Source organism: Heliconius melpomene, chromosome 20 (genome assembly GCF_056956725.1).
Source record: "Heliconius melpomene rosina isolate 202511_hmr_F chromosome 20, ASM5695672v1, whole genome shotgun sequence".
In the NCBI taxonomy this organism is placed as follows: Eukaryota; Metazoa; Arthropoda; class Insecta; order Lepidoptera; family Nymphalidae; genus Heliconius; species Heliconius melpomene.
The window spans coordinates 11,236,741-11,249,644 of NC_140408.1; the positions used below are offsets into that span (position 1 = coordinate 11,236,741).

The 12,904-nt window shown below is 37.8% G+C and overlaps 1 protein-coding gene across 1 annotated transcript; it reads left to right on the forward strand.

The window, feature by feature from the left end:
• Positions 1–444: 444 nt before the first annotated feature.
• LOC146527993 (uncharacterized) lies at positions 445–1,213 on the forward strand. The gene is made up of 2 exons (XM_085205009.1): positions 445–606; positions 736–1,213. The coding sequence occupies exons 1-2, from the start codon at positions 469–471 to the stop codon at positions 877–879; spliced, it is 282 nt and encodes a 93-aa protein (XP_085061135.1). The 5' UTR covers positions 445–468; the 3' UTR covers positions 880–1,213.
• The last annotated feature ends 11,691 nt before the right edge of the window (positions 1,214–12,904 follow it).

Genomic DNA, 12,904 nt, shown 5'->3' on the forward strand with positions numbered 1-12,904 from the left:
TCTATTTCTACGATTTGATAAGATGATGCATGTCGAGTTCTGTCATTTAACGTATCTTGAAATTGGACAGAAAGTCTCGAAAGTCCCAATATTAACCGATTCTTAAAAAACTATTTGTACATAGAAAAACAAATAAAAGCCATGTAAAAGTTTCCAGTATCGCAGGAAATGAACGTATACCTTAATTGGTTAGAGAGCTTGGATACTATCCAATCTAATTGGCAATATTGATTGTTTTGAAGTTTTGTTATTTATTAAGATGTCGGTTTTACTTTCAGATTCCGTTAAGTAAATAAAATAAATACTAGAATATAAGTAATAATAATTTTGATGTTACCATTATTAGATTCATAAATTACGATTAAATTCCCAAATGATCTAAAAGTGGAGATAAATAAATAACAAACAAATGTATGAATACTAATTAGAATATCTTTTCATCAGGTAATCGTATAAAAAATTGGAACAATGAAATTCGTGGTGTGCCTCATGCTAGTGGCGGTGGCGGCGGCGGCCCCACAGAGGGAGGGCGCTGCGTACAGCAAGGAGGCCATCAAGCAGGCCCAGAGCACCTTCCTTATCCCCAAGGATGCTGTTATACAGAAAGTAAGTAGATTTTAGTGAGTCGAAAGTTGAGTTAAAAGTGAAGGGTGGAGTGTCTAATACTAGGCTACATCTGTCTATCCTTCTATATACAGAATACAACGTGTAGCTAAAAAAATACATTTTCACCAGGTCCAAGAAGGAGTAGAGCTTGCAGCGTATGAATCGATACCCGGCAACCAGAGGATCAATCTTTTCGAAATCCTCGGAGACCAGCTGCCGTCTGAAGTCATCAACAATCTTCAATCTCAGATCGACCATGTCGGACAACAATAAACTCTTAGTTCTAGAAAATAAATCAGTAAGGATAATAGCTATACTATAAAGAAGAAACTTATTACTAAAAAAATGTAAAACCTATAAAAACGGTACCAGAATTTCGACTTCCGGTTCCACCGCGTGCAAGTTTTATTATCATCAAAGGTCATCTTGAAATATGAGCTATAAAGTCCTTTACTGGCTATTGTAAGGGCCCAGGGTCCGCCTGTTGATTAGTATTTAATTTATTGGTGTCGCAAGTACAAGACGAATGTGATATTGTAACATCTTTTATATGTTTGTATTGTAAATAAAATTCATGTTTTTTTTTTAATTAAATGGTTTGTCCACATTGTTGTTTATCATTTTTGTTTTCGTTCGTAAAATGTCAGATTTCTTTATGATTAAGGATTTTTTTATACAGGAACGCGTTTATCTCAGCAATTACTTGGTTGGAATTGTTTTTTTTTCGTCTTAGATTTATCATGTGATGACGGCTGCGAAGCCGAATATTTTCTTAAAAAAATATTAAAAGCTATTAAAAATATTAAGATTAGATTATTACTTAAAATGATGTCATTATTTAATGAGATAGCACACAGGTTGCCTTTAATGCCTTTTGAATAACAAGAAAGTTAAAAAAGATTAAACTGCCGTTAAAACTGAAAATGAATGTGGAAATTGTAGATGACCACAATTATATTACAAAGCAGAGCGTGAATGCGCGAGCGCAGATGCATTGTGACACCGTAAAGGTCATTATTATGGCGCAATGATATATCTTATTAGTATCAAATATAGCTTTTTAAATTTGGGTTGCAGAAATATAATCTTAATTTCTGTTATAAATATTTGGAGGTTTGATCATTGCAATTTGTTCCTAATACAGCTCCAACTCCAGCTCGATGGACCGACGACCTGAAGAAGGTTGCTGGCTTCGACTGGATGCGGAAGGCGGAGGATCGGGAGCTTTGGCGCACTCTGGGAGAGGCCTATGTCCAGCAGTGGTCCCGAAAAGGCTGATTTGATTGATACCAAATAATCAACAAGTATTCTTTTATTCGTTGTGGCGTGGTTGTACAGCATCTTACTTTAATCTCGAAGGTTGTGGGTTCAACTATAGATGAGCTTCGAAGTCCCTGTATAGATAGGGAACAGAATTATTCTCTTTTTCCAAAATACACAATGTATCTAATTTGGGGAGAAAGTAATAAATAAGAAAGGAATAAAATGCCTTGACACTAAGAACTCTCTGCCTATCCTTATATCCAATATCCATAGTTCTATCCAATCAGTATGCTATTCAAATCTAACAATCATTAAATATTATGAAACGCCACATGTATAAGGGTAGGTTGACCGTGAATAAGTTGCACTCGAAATAATGATAACAAAAACATTTGCATACTGCACTTAGCAGGTTGCGAAATAAGCTCTTTAAAAGGAATGGTATGAAATTCAAGGTTCAATGGCGAAATTTTATTGATATAGCGTAAGTCAGTTGTGTTATACTAGCGACCCGCTCGCGGCTTCGCCCGCTTGTACTACACATTCATTTATTTTCTCATTTGAATTACTTTAGTCATCTAATAATATAATCATTTTAAAGTGGCGGATCATAACGTTAAGCTTTACCTCGTTATCAGGACTCAGAACCCACAACCGTCGTGTTTACTCGCGCTCTTGAGCCATGATGGCCTCAAGTATATAAAAATATAAGTTTGAAATATTTTTTCTGTCGTGTATGTACAAATTTCCATTTTTCAAACTTTTTCTTGTACTGTAACGTGAGAATTTACATTTTAAATACTTCTTACCAAATTTCAAAACTGTAATCCCACGGAAAATCTCTTATAAGTTTTGATTACGTGGCGAATTTCACACAAATATGCGGCAAAAACTTTGCACTAACTATGTTCGTAGTGTTCGAAAGCGTTGACTTATATTTAAAGCTTTTTATGTGCTGTGTCCTAAGAGACTGTAACTTGGACATTTATGATTTCATAAAAATGGTCTGGACAAACAGAAAGACAGATTGACAAAGAGACAGACAGACGGAAAAAAAAGTGACCCTATAAGGCTTTCGTTTTTTACTTTTAAAGTACTGAACCCTAAAAATATGAATATGACCTTCAAACAAGACAGATAAATACTTCATGGTAAATTTTAATTGATCCATACTTATTATTAAAAATATAAGCTTACAAGCTTAAATAAATCCTCAGCCTTGACCGGCGGCCAATTGTCCTCGGTCCTCGACTCTATAAGTCTATACAAATAATTTGAGTTATTATTGATTTCTACATACGAGTACGATGTACGACTCGGCAAGTAACAGGTTATATTCATTGATTATAGTTTTAAATAGTGGCACTTTTTTAGCAAATCTAAATAGTGTTAATACACTCCATTCTCCGTTTCTCGCTTGGAATCCAGGTCACGATGTTTGTTGAGTAGCGAAACTGAACGTAATGTTTTGTTTTGCCAGATCAGAGTATTGACAATAATTAATTATCCCGAGTGGGGATCGAACCCACATAATCATTCTTCAAAAATTGCAACTCAAAAGTTGTCCTACTGTCAATAAAAAATTAAAAATATTAAAAAAAATATATATTAATTTTTTAGCTTTCTTTTCGAGCTACATAGTCATTTTGGTATGTTTGTTACAAGTTATTTTTGTTGTTGATATTTGAAAAAAATATATATAATTCTTTCCTAAGGGTGTGGCCAATACTTTAAATTTATATACCAAGTGCTATAAGTGCTACAGAATGTAATCGGAGATATAATTTAGCAATTCAAGGAGTTTATTAGTAACTTCTGACGAGTTCTTTTCAGGTTCGGGTTCCTTTATCAGACCACCTCGATTGAGCTATTGTCGCCAAAGCTATGTAGGTATAGCTGCCAAGTTTCATTGTGATACAACTATTGTAAGTAGGTCAAATATATATTTTTTATTTTATTACATAGTTACAGATCGACCTACCGACAACGACCTTTAATAAATAAAATATGTGTTAAAATTGTTAAGACTTACCTGACATAAAATGGAAAATACATAAATTTAAATAAAATATTTTATTATAACTTGCATTTTTAAGCTTGCATATATTCTATAAAAAATTGTGTAGGTGTAATTTATTTACCACTTATAACTTGTATAAAAATTTATGAGTTGTCACAAGCGGATTGCCGCAAGCCATAGTAAAAAACTGTAAATTTCATATAAATAATATCAAAATTAATATAATATAACTAGCGGCCCGCTCGCGGTTTCACCCGCGTGAACTATGTTATTATTAATTTCTGTCTCCATGACTGCGTCCTAGTGACGTCTATGTAAAATTTGAGACTCCTAGCATTTGTCTAACGAATTTTCATACAACTTTCGACCCCAAAAACAACCCCTCAGAAGTCGAATATTGCAAATTCCCGTCTTAGCGAGCACCTACGTCCTATCAGTAACTCCTATGCAAAATTTGAGATTCCTAGCACTTGTAGTTTCTGAGATTTCGTGATGAGTGAGTGACCTTTCGATTTTATATACAGGGTGTCCCAGGAGTCAACGATAAAACGAAACCAGGTGATAGACCAAGTCGTGACAGTTATGAGAAAAATATAAAAAAAAATCTTTGTCATGTATTTTTCATATTATATTGATTTTAAAAAATATCGGAAAAACCGACACTCTGTGATGGTTTTTCAAGTCCCAGGACTACAAATATTACTATTTCTTCATTTTTTTTTCTGTAATGTAATCATGAGTAATCCTTATGTGAATTACAGTTTAAGATTGAAACATACCTGCATCAGTTTTCAACAAAATATCGTGTTTTTGCCAAACATTAAATTCAAAATATTTACTACACCCAACTTTAACCGACTGTACTATAAAAAAAATGTACTGCACTGTTTTTGCAAGTAACTTTAAAAGTTGGCGCATTTAATCTATATTCCGGAATGGTACGATACTTGCTGGATTACTTCTTTGTTGAAGAGAGAAAAATCGAAATACACGATAATCGGGATGACGTTCAGCTTTTTGGTATCTTTTTCGATACATTCTAGCTGCAGCATTTGCGTTACATAACCATTCTCCATGAATGAAATGCATATTGGCAATGTGTCAAAGACCGAGTATATGGCCTGCGCGAGCCCAGCCGACACACGACGTTGTTTACGACTCTCGTATCGGCGGAACTCAACGCTGCGCTTTGTCTTTCTACCAAAACGGAGGAATTAAATTAATAGATTCCCCCGAGGGGATGGAACTTACAACCGTCAAATTACAGTCAGACGCTAAAACTAAAAAAAAGAAGATAATCCTCCCAAAAGTTATAAATGCGAGATGTAGAACAAAAAGTGCATATAAACGTTAGTAAATACAAAAAATGCTTCAAACCGCTATAAAAGTTACCACCATTGTTAACGAATCTTTCAATTTTGTTTTACTTATATGTTATTTTTTAAAGTGCAATAAAGTATATATATATAGTTTCTGAACTCTGGAGCTATTATATATAGGCTTTTATATATATATATATATATATATATATATATATATATAATAGCTCCAGAGTTCAGAAACACGATACAATCTCAATAAAACGTAACCGAAGCTTTACTAAAGCTCACTGTAAGCCTCAGCGGGTAAATCCCCTTAAGCGGACGTTATCACTGACGTTTGATGGCATCGCGTCTGATTACGCGGTCAGTTGCGACATACGGACGGTATCATAATAAATAATGTTGTGACGTTATAGAGAAAGTATTTATAGTGTTTAGTTACGTATATGTATATAGAAGGAATTTCAAAGAAAATAAGAAATCTATAATATAGACGATATTATTATTGTTTGTTTGGTTAAATGCTCTAATCTCAGAAACTACTAAGTCTAATTGAATCTGAATCTATAGATATTACTAGGAAACTAAAAAAATAAAATTAAATGTAACTTATCACATGTTAGAAAAAATTGTAGAGGAAGTAAAACGCAAACTTTTTAATATTATTATTCGAGCTTAGAAGTTTGTTACGTAACATAGTAATAAATTTAAAGGCTTCTAAACAAAAATCGTGACTCATGAAATTCGATCGGGCTAATAGATACTGATTTCTAAAACAAGAAAACATTTTTTGTGTATGGATTTTTTTACCTATATACATTTCTCTTAAAAATTAAGTGTTATTAATAATTTGTGTCCAGAGGATGTCCTGACTAATATCTGTCCGATATTTGTTTGTGGGCATACGGGTACGCGACCCCGGATCCTCGAGCCGCCACTCTTACATCCTCATCCAGTCCGTAAGAATGGTGTCCTAACTCCCCCCCTCCTTCCCTTAGCTCCCTCCTTCTACTTATCCTACCCCTTCTATTTTCCTCTCCCTTCCTCGGTTTTTCCCCACAAAGGGGTTTTGGAGGTCAGACGGCAGTCGCTCCATTTAAAAACCGCCAACCGCCACTTATATGGACCGACAAAACAACAGACTGGGTACGGCTAGGGCGTCGCCGCAAAACGACGCGCAGGCACATCGCCCTACACCTGCGACAAGTGGGCAAGGGCTACCGTGTCATGTACGGGCACGGCTAAAGACGCTAGTACCCAGAAGGAAACTCCGCTTTGCAACGTGGAATATTGGCTCTCTGACCGGACGATGCAGGTAACTCGCAGATGTACTCATGAGACGTCGGGTCCAGTGTGCCTTCCTCCAGGAAACACGCTGGAAGGGCAATAAGTCCCGTAACATCGGACAGGGTTACCGGCTTATATACACTGGGTCACCTTCGGGTAGAAACGGTGTAGCGGTAGTGCTATCTGAAGAGCTTCAGAATGGGCTCCTTGAAGTTGACCGTCGCTCCGACCGCTTGATGCGAGTGAGGGTACTGATTGAGGGCGTCATCACAAACTTAATCAGTGCCTATGCTCCCCAGGCGGGATGTAGCGCGGCCGAAAAGGAGACATTCTGGGAGCAGTATGAAGGGGTGCTACTTGCTGTGCCGTGTACCGAAGTGGTCTTAGTTGGGGGGGATTTGAACGGGCACGTCGGTAAGGCTGCTGAGCCGTATGAACGTGTTCACGGGGGTTTTGGGCACGGTCTTCGCAATGCAGAGGGAGAAAACATTCTGAGAACCTGTATTGCGTCTGAACTGGCCGTCGTGAATACGTTCTTCCAAAAGAATTCTCAGCACCTTATCACGTATAAGAGCGGGTCCCACTCAACTCAAATAGACTACTTATTGACCAGACGGTGTCATATGGGCAGGGTAACTAACTGTAAGGTCATTCCAGGCGAAAGACTTTAACGTCACTCCGAAGAAGAAAGTAGCCGAGAAACGTAGGCCTCGGATCAAGTGATGGTTGCTGAATGGACCGATGCAGACCGACTTCCTGGCAGAGGTGAAAAGTCACGATATTTCGACTAACACCGAGACTGCTCAGGATGCTTGGGATCGGGCTCAGTCGGCAATCATTGCGGCGGGCAGGCGAGTTCTTGGCCTTTCTAGGGGAGGACGTGTCATCGACAGGGAGACATGGTGGTGGAATGACGAGGTGCAGGAGGTTATTCGTGAAAAGAAGGCTGCCTTTAAGAAGTGGCAGGAATCCAACTCTCCTGAAGACAGACTGGAGTACACAGTAGCTAAACGTGCCAGTAAAAGAGCTGTAGCCAGAGCCCGCAGTGAGAGTTTGTCACCATTGTATGATAAACTTGAAACTGTAGAGGGGCAGAAGCTCATTTACAAACTGGCACGTTCCCGGGATAAAGTGACGTAAGATATCGCAAAATGTCTTTGCGTCAAAGATTCCCAGGGCACGCTGCTCTGTAATCATGACTCTGTAAAGGAGAGGTGGAGAAGCTACTTCCAGGAGTTGCTGAATACTCAGCACCCATGCAGTCTTCATCACGACCCACCGCCTAACCTCGGACTTATTGCCCCAATAACCCTTGACGAAACACGTAATTGCCTTCGACGCATGAAGAACGGAAAAGCGGTGGGACCTGACGACATCCCGATCGAAGCGTGGAAATCGTTGGGCTCTCTTGGTGTGCTCATGCTTACTGACCTTTTTAACCATATCTTGAACACTGGTAAGATGCCGCATCAGTGGCGGCTTAGCTTTATTACCCCTATTTACAAGGGAAGGGGCAGTGTTCAAGATTGTGGTAGTTATAGGGGCATTAAGCTTATGAGTCATACCATGAAGCTCTTCGAGCGCATGATCGACCTCAGGCTCCGCCGAGAGTGTACTGTCTCTGAGTCTCAATATGGATTTCAGCCAGGATCGGGCACCATGGACGCCATTTTCGCCCTCAGAACTTTGATGGAGGCATACAGGGAAAAAAGGAGAGCTCTGCACGTGGCCTTTTTAGATCTGCAGAAGGCCTTTGACTGTGTGCCTCGTCAGTGTATCTGGTGGGCATTGCGATCCAAAGGGATCCCTGAGGCCTATATTGAGATTATCAGAGGCATGTACCACGATTCCTCTTCTATGGTTAGGACTGCTGTTGGCGACACAAGACCCTTCCCGATTACAGTGGGGGTTCACCAGGGCTCGGCTCTTAGTCCGTTCTTGTTCAATGTAGTGCTTGATACTGTCTCGGTTCACATCCAGGACCAGCCTCCATGGCTGATGATGTATGCCGACGACATAGCACTCATTGCCGAGAACCGACTGACGCTGGAGCGTAAAGTGAACTTCTGGAAGGGTACGCTTGAGAACGGCGGTCTTAAACTAAATGTGTCGAAGACAGAGTACATGGCCTGCGGGAGCCGGGACTCGAGCACCATCCTTATAGGTCCTGAGCCAGCCGTTAAGTCGGAGAAGTTCAGGTACCTTGGATCCGTTATGCACGAGTCTGGAGGCATCGACCACGATGTCCATGGCCGGATAAGCGCTGCCTGGGCCAAATGGCGAGAGGTCACTGGTGTGGTCTGCGACCGCAGAATACCGCCCAAGCTCAAGGGGCTGATATACAAGAGCATCGTCCGACCGGTTCTTTTATACGGCAGCGAATGTTGGCCAGCACTATCTCGGCACACTCTGGAGCTTCACGTCACGGAAATGAAGATGCTGAGGTGGATGTGCGGCGTAACGCGGTCTGACCGCATACGCAACACATTCATTCGAGGTAGTCTTGGGGTCCGTGACGTAGCGGATAAGCTCCAAGAGCGTCGCTTGAGATGGTTTGGTCACGTTACGCGCCGGCCTAAGAACTATGTCGGACGCAAGTGCCTTGCTATACTAGTTCCTGGGGCGCGACCTCCCGGACGCCCAAGGAAGCGCTGGTTGGATGTCGTGATGCAGAACATGAGAGCCAATGGTCTAACCACCGAGGACGCAAAAGATCGTGCAAAGTGGAGTAGGGTAAGTAGGAAGGCAGACCCTGGTAATAGCCGGGATTAATGCCAGGAAGAAAAAGATTTCTCTTAAAAACTAAATTAAAAATAAAACAGAAGGGATCATTGAGGTTTTAATACGTTTTTAATATACTTGTAACTGAATTAAGCCTTATGTATTAGTTCTATCATCGTGAAACATGGGAGTTATTACTACAGCAACAACAACAGGTAACTATACCATAGTATGGCATCATCGAGCTGGGCCAATGATGGAGCCAGGACTTGAATAGTAGAAACTCTCCAGAAATGACTTGTAAACCACTCTATTCTCATAATATAATTTATTACTCTGAACACACTTTTAGCACTTGGCGTAGAAAAGCGTGTTTTTTTTTAATCAAATCAGCTTCACGTTGTATCACTTGTTTCCGAACTTTTCTCACACTTTCTGCCGAGTTCTGGAGTAATTGCGTGTTGAGCAGCAGAACTCAACGCCGCGCTTTACCTCGACACCAGAGCGAAGAAATGGAAATATAAACGTAAATAAATATTTAACTTCCTCGAGTGGGGATCGAACCCACAACCGTCGCGATACAGTCACACCCTTGTGCCGCTGCGTCACGACGGCTTCATCTATATTTAATGATATACGGATAACGTATTTTGACAATGGACGTATTTTTGTAATCTAATATTGTTATATCATATTCTATATAACTACCTATTACTTCCGCGATATCTATACTAATATTGTAGAGTTGAAAAGATTGTTTATTTGGACGCGTTAAACTCGAGTTAAGTACTTACTGGTTCAAATTGAAAAAAAAAAACGTTGCGCTGTCGGCATTACATAATGTTAGTGGGTTACAAGTATTTTTGACATTTATTAAGTGTTATTATACACTTAGGAAAGAAAAATACTTAAGGCTTTACTTTAACTAAATGTTAAGTCACTCGTTCTCTGCGTTTATAGAGCATTTTGAGAGGCAATAATCAATGACGCAATTCATTCCACTGAGAAAAGTTTGAATCAACAAATATTAAGTTTACATTTGAATGCTGTGCTTTAGTGAACTTCTAAGATCTAAATTTATTTTTGTGAACTCTACATTTTAAAAAGCAGCTAGTAACGCCATCTATGAGATTGAGTTTGGAACACGTTTTACATAATAGCATTATTGAAACGATTGTACCAACTTGATTTCAGTAACTTCTAATAGATGGCGCTAGGTCATGAAATTGGACAAAAAAATTAACATCCATTTGTTAACGGCGAGTTAACCACGAAAGCACTCAAGAGAGTTTTTTTGGGTTTTTTTTTTCTAAATATTTAGTTTTTGATAACTTAGTAATAAATTGATACTATTTAAATGTATCTAGTGATTATTCTGATTTCGATAGAACTTGAAGAAATGAGTATGGCCTAGCGGCTGTGATAGGACATAACATGAACGTAGGCTTCGTAGATTTTTTTTTAAAAGGACAAAGTTTTTGTATATAGATTATAATATAATTAAAAAAACAAGTGCGAAAGAGTTCGGACGACAACCAATCACCAGTACATCTCCATTCAAAGTTTATAAGGAACTAATTTCGTCTATCCGTAGTATGTCAGCTACTCAGTAAAAAAAAGGTCTTTACATTTTTATACATTTCAGTTCATAATAAACGTAAATTGAAACTTTATTATTAATTTTATAAGTAATCTACAGCGGGATCACTGACACGAGCTGAGATATCCCGAGATGAAATATGATATCGGTGGATGTTATCTCATTCTCATCATTTGATTTGCTGCATCATTCTTAACAGTTCTGAAGTCTCGACCGCAAGATATCGATACGTCTTACTAGATTTGCACCTGTAACTTTAAAGATTAATGAAAATTAATATATGTATGGACTTATATTGTATGTAAGGATTTTTAGATGAGTAAGTATTTTGAAGTTGTGGGTTCGATTCCCATTCTGGGATATGAGTAATTTCCTTTCACTCGCTATGGTAATAAGAAAAAACATTGCATCCAAAATATATTTTAACACTGGGTTTCTTCCTGTCTGCTGTGGACAATAGAGCCTGAAACATTATCATAAATACATATTTACATTTCTAATTCTGACCAGAGAGAAATATTTTTTATTAATTTAAACGAATTTTCTTTAATACAAAACCAATACTGGATTGCAATATATTTACTCAGGTGACTGCTTCGAATCGACTGTATCGTCATATAAACGTAGTAGTTTTTGCTGCCTAATCTTAATTAATAGTCGTCTCGGAAACTAACGGCACTTGTGTCCTACCTCTTGTGACATGGCGTGAGGTGAACTAGTATATATTACTTGTATCTGATATAATATTGTCGTTTCTATATTATATAGGTGTAAGAAAAGTATTTTTATAATTTTTGGTAGAAGCTGTGGCCATGATTGTGTGGAATTTCCACTTGGGAGGTTTTGAAAATGATATTGAGTGAATATTATTCTCATTATAAATACAGACATTGTTGGGAACTAAACAACGCGCGCTGTCATATCATATTTTTTCACGTACGATTCAAAGGAATAAACACTGTTTACAGTCAGGCACCTATTACACCACCTTTGATAAGTGATCGGCAATTGCTTATACAAAAACTTCAAGTATTCAAGGGTTAATTAAAAATGGTTATAAAAATATGTCTGTAATAAGAAGATGAAGCAAAAAGCGTTGCGGGTTGCCGTTCCCATACTCTGTTACTAAATTGTCGGTCGGTATGTGGACTGCCCGCGCCGCCCGCTTACTTAGAGATGCTCGGCCTGTGTCGCTTAAACCAAGAAGAATTCATTATATGTAATAAAATAATAAATATAAAAATTTGATGATGATGTTTTTAAGGAAGAATGATAGTTAATATTCCTTTCAAAGCAAAACTTGAATACAATAGAAATTACTAAAAAAATGATAGTTTTTTTTTGTCAAAATCATATATTATATGAAATTATAATACATATTTTTCTAATGACACAAAAGAGCATATTATTATTATTAATAGGCAATTTCTTCGTTCTAATAATAATTTTTAGCACTTATCATGCAAGCTCTATAAAAGTGGGCGTTGTACAGGGAACGAAGTGTTATCTAACTTATACAATAAGATTTACTTTTCTTACATTGCTATATGTGAAACCCAATCTAAAGCTAAAAAATATATAGTTAAAAGTTTAGCAACCAGTGGCTTAAACTGTATAATAAGTGCACGATAAATATGTATAGTTGCCGCCCCACGCGGCTTCGTAAAAGACAAACTCGAGCGTCAATGGTATTACGAAATAGACACTTATTATATACATAATATGCACTTTAACACTTTTTATCACTTTACGTTTGCGGTTCTAAAGTTATTAGTTAACTTGGGAACTTAAAATCTTAGTTTTTTTCCACCTTCACATTTCATTACGCGTAGGGAACTTGAAACATAGAGGGCGGAAGTTAACGCTACGTTTGGTCTTGCTAGAACAATTTTCTTTTAATTAGAAAGATGGTCAGAAATAAAAACAATTAATTCCCCTGTGTGTGTTGCCTACTGAATCTAAGTTTGAATATTCGATATGTAGAGAATAAAGAAATATACAAAATTTTCAAAGCCTACCTTAGTAATAATGAAACTCTACCCTAGAGTAAAATAAAAAAATATATAAAATAAACAAAAACTAAAT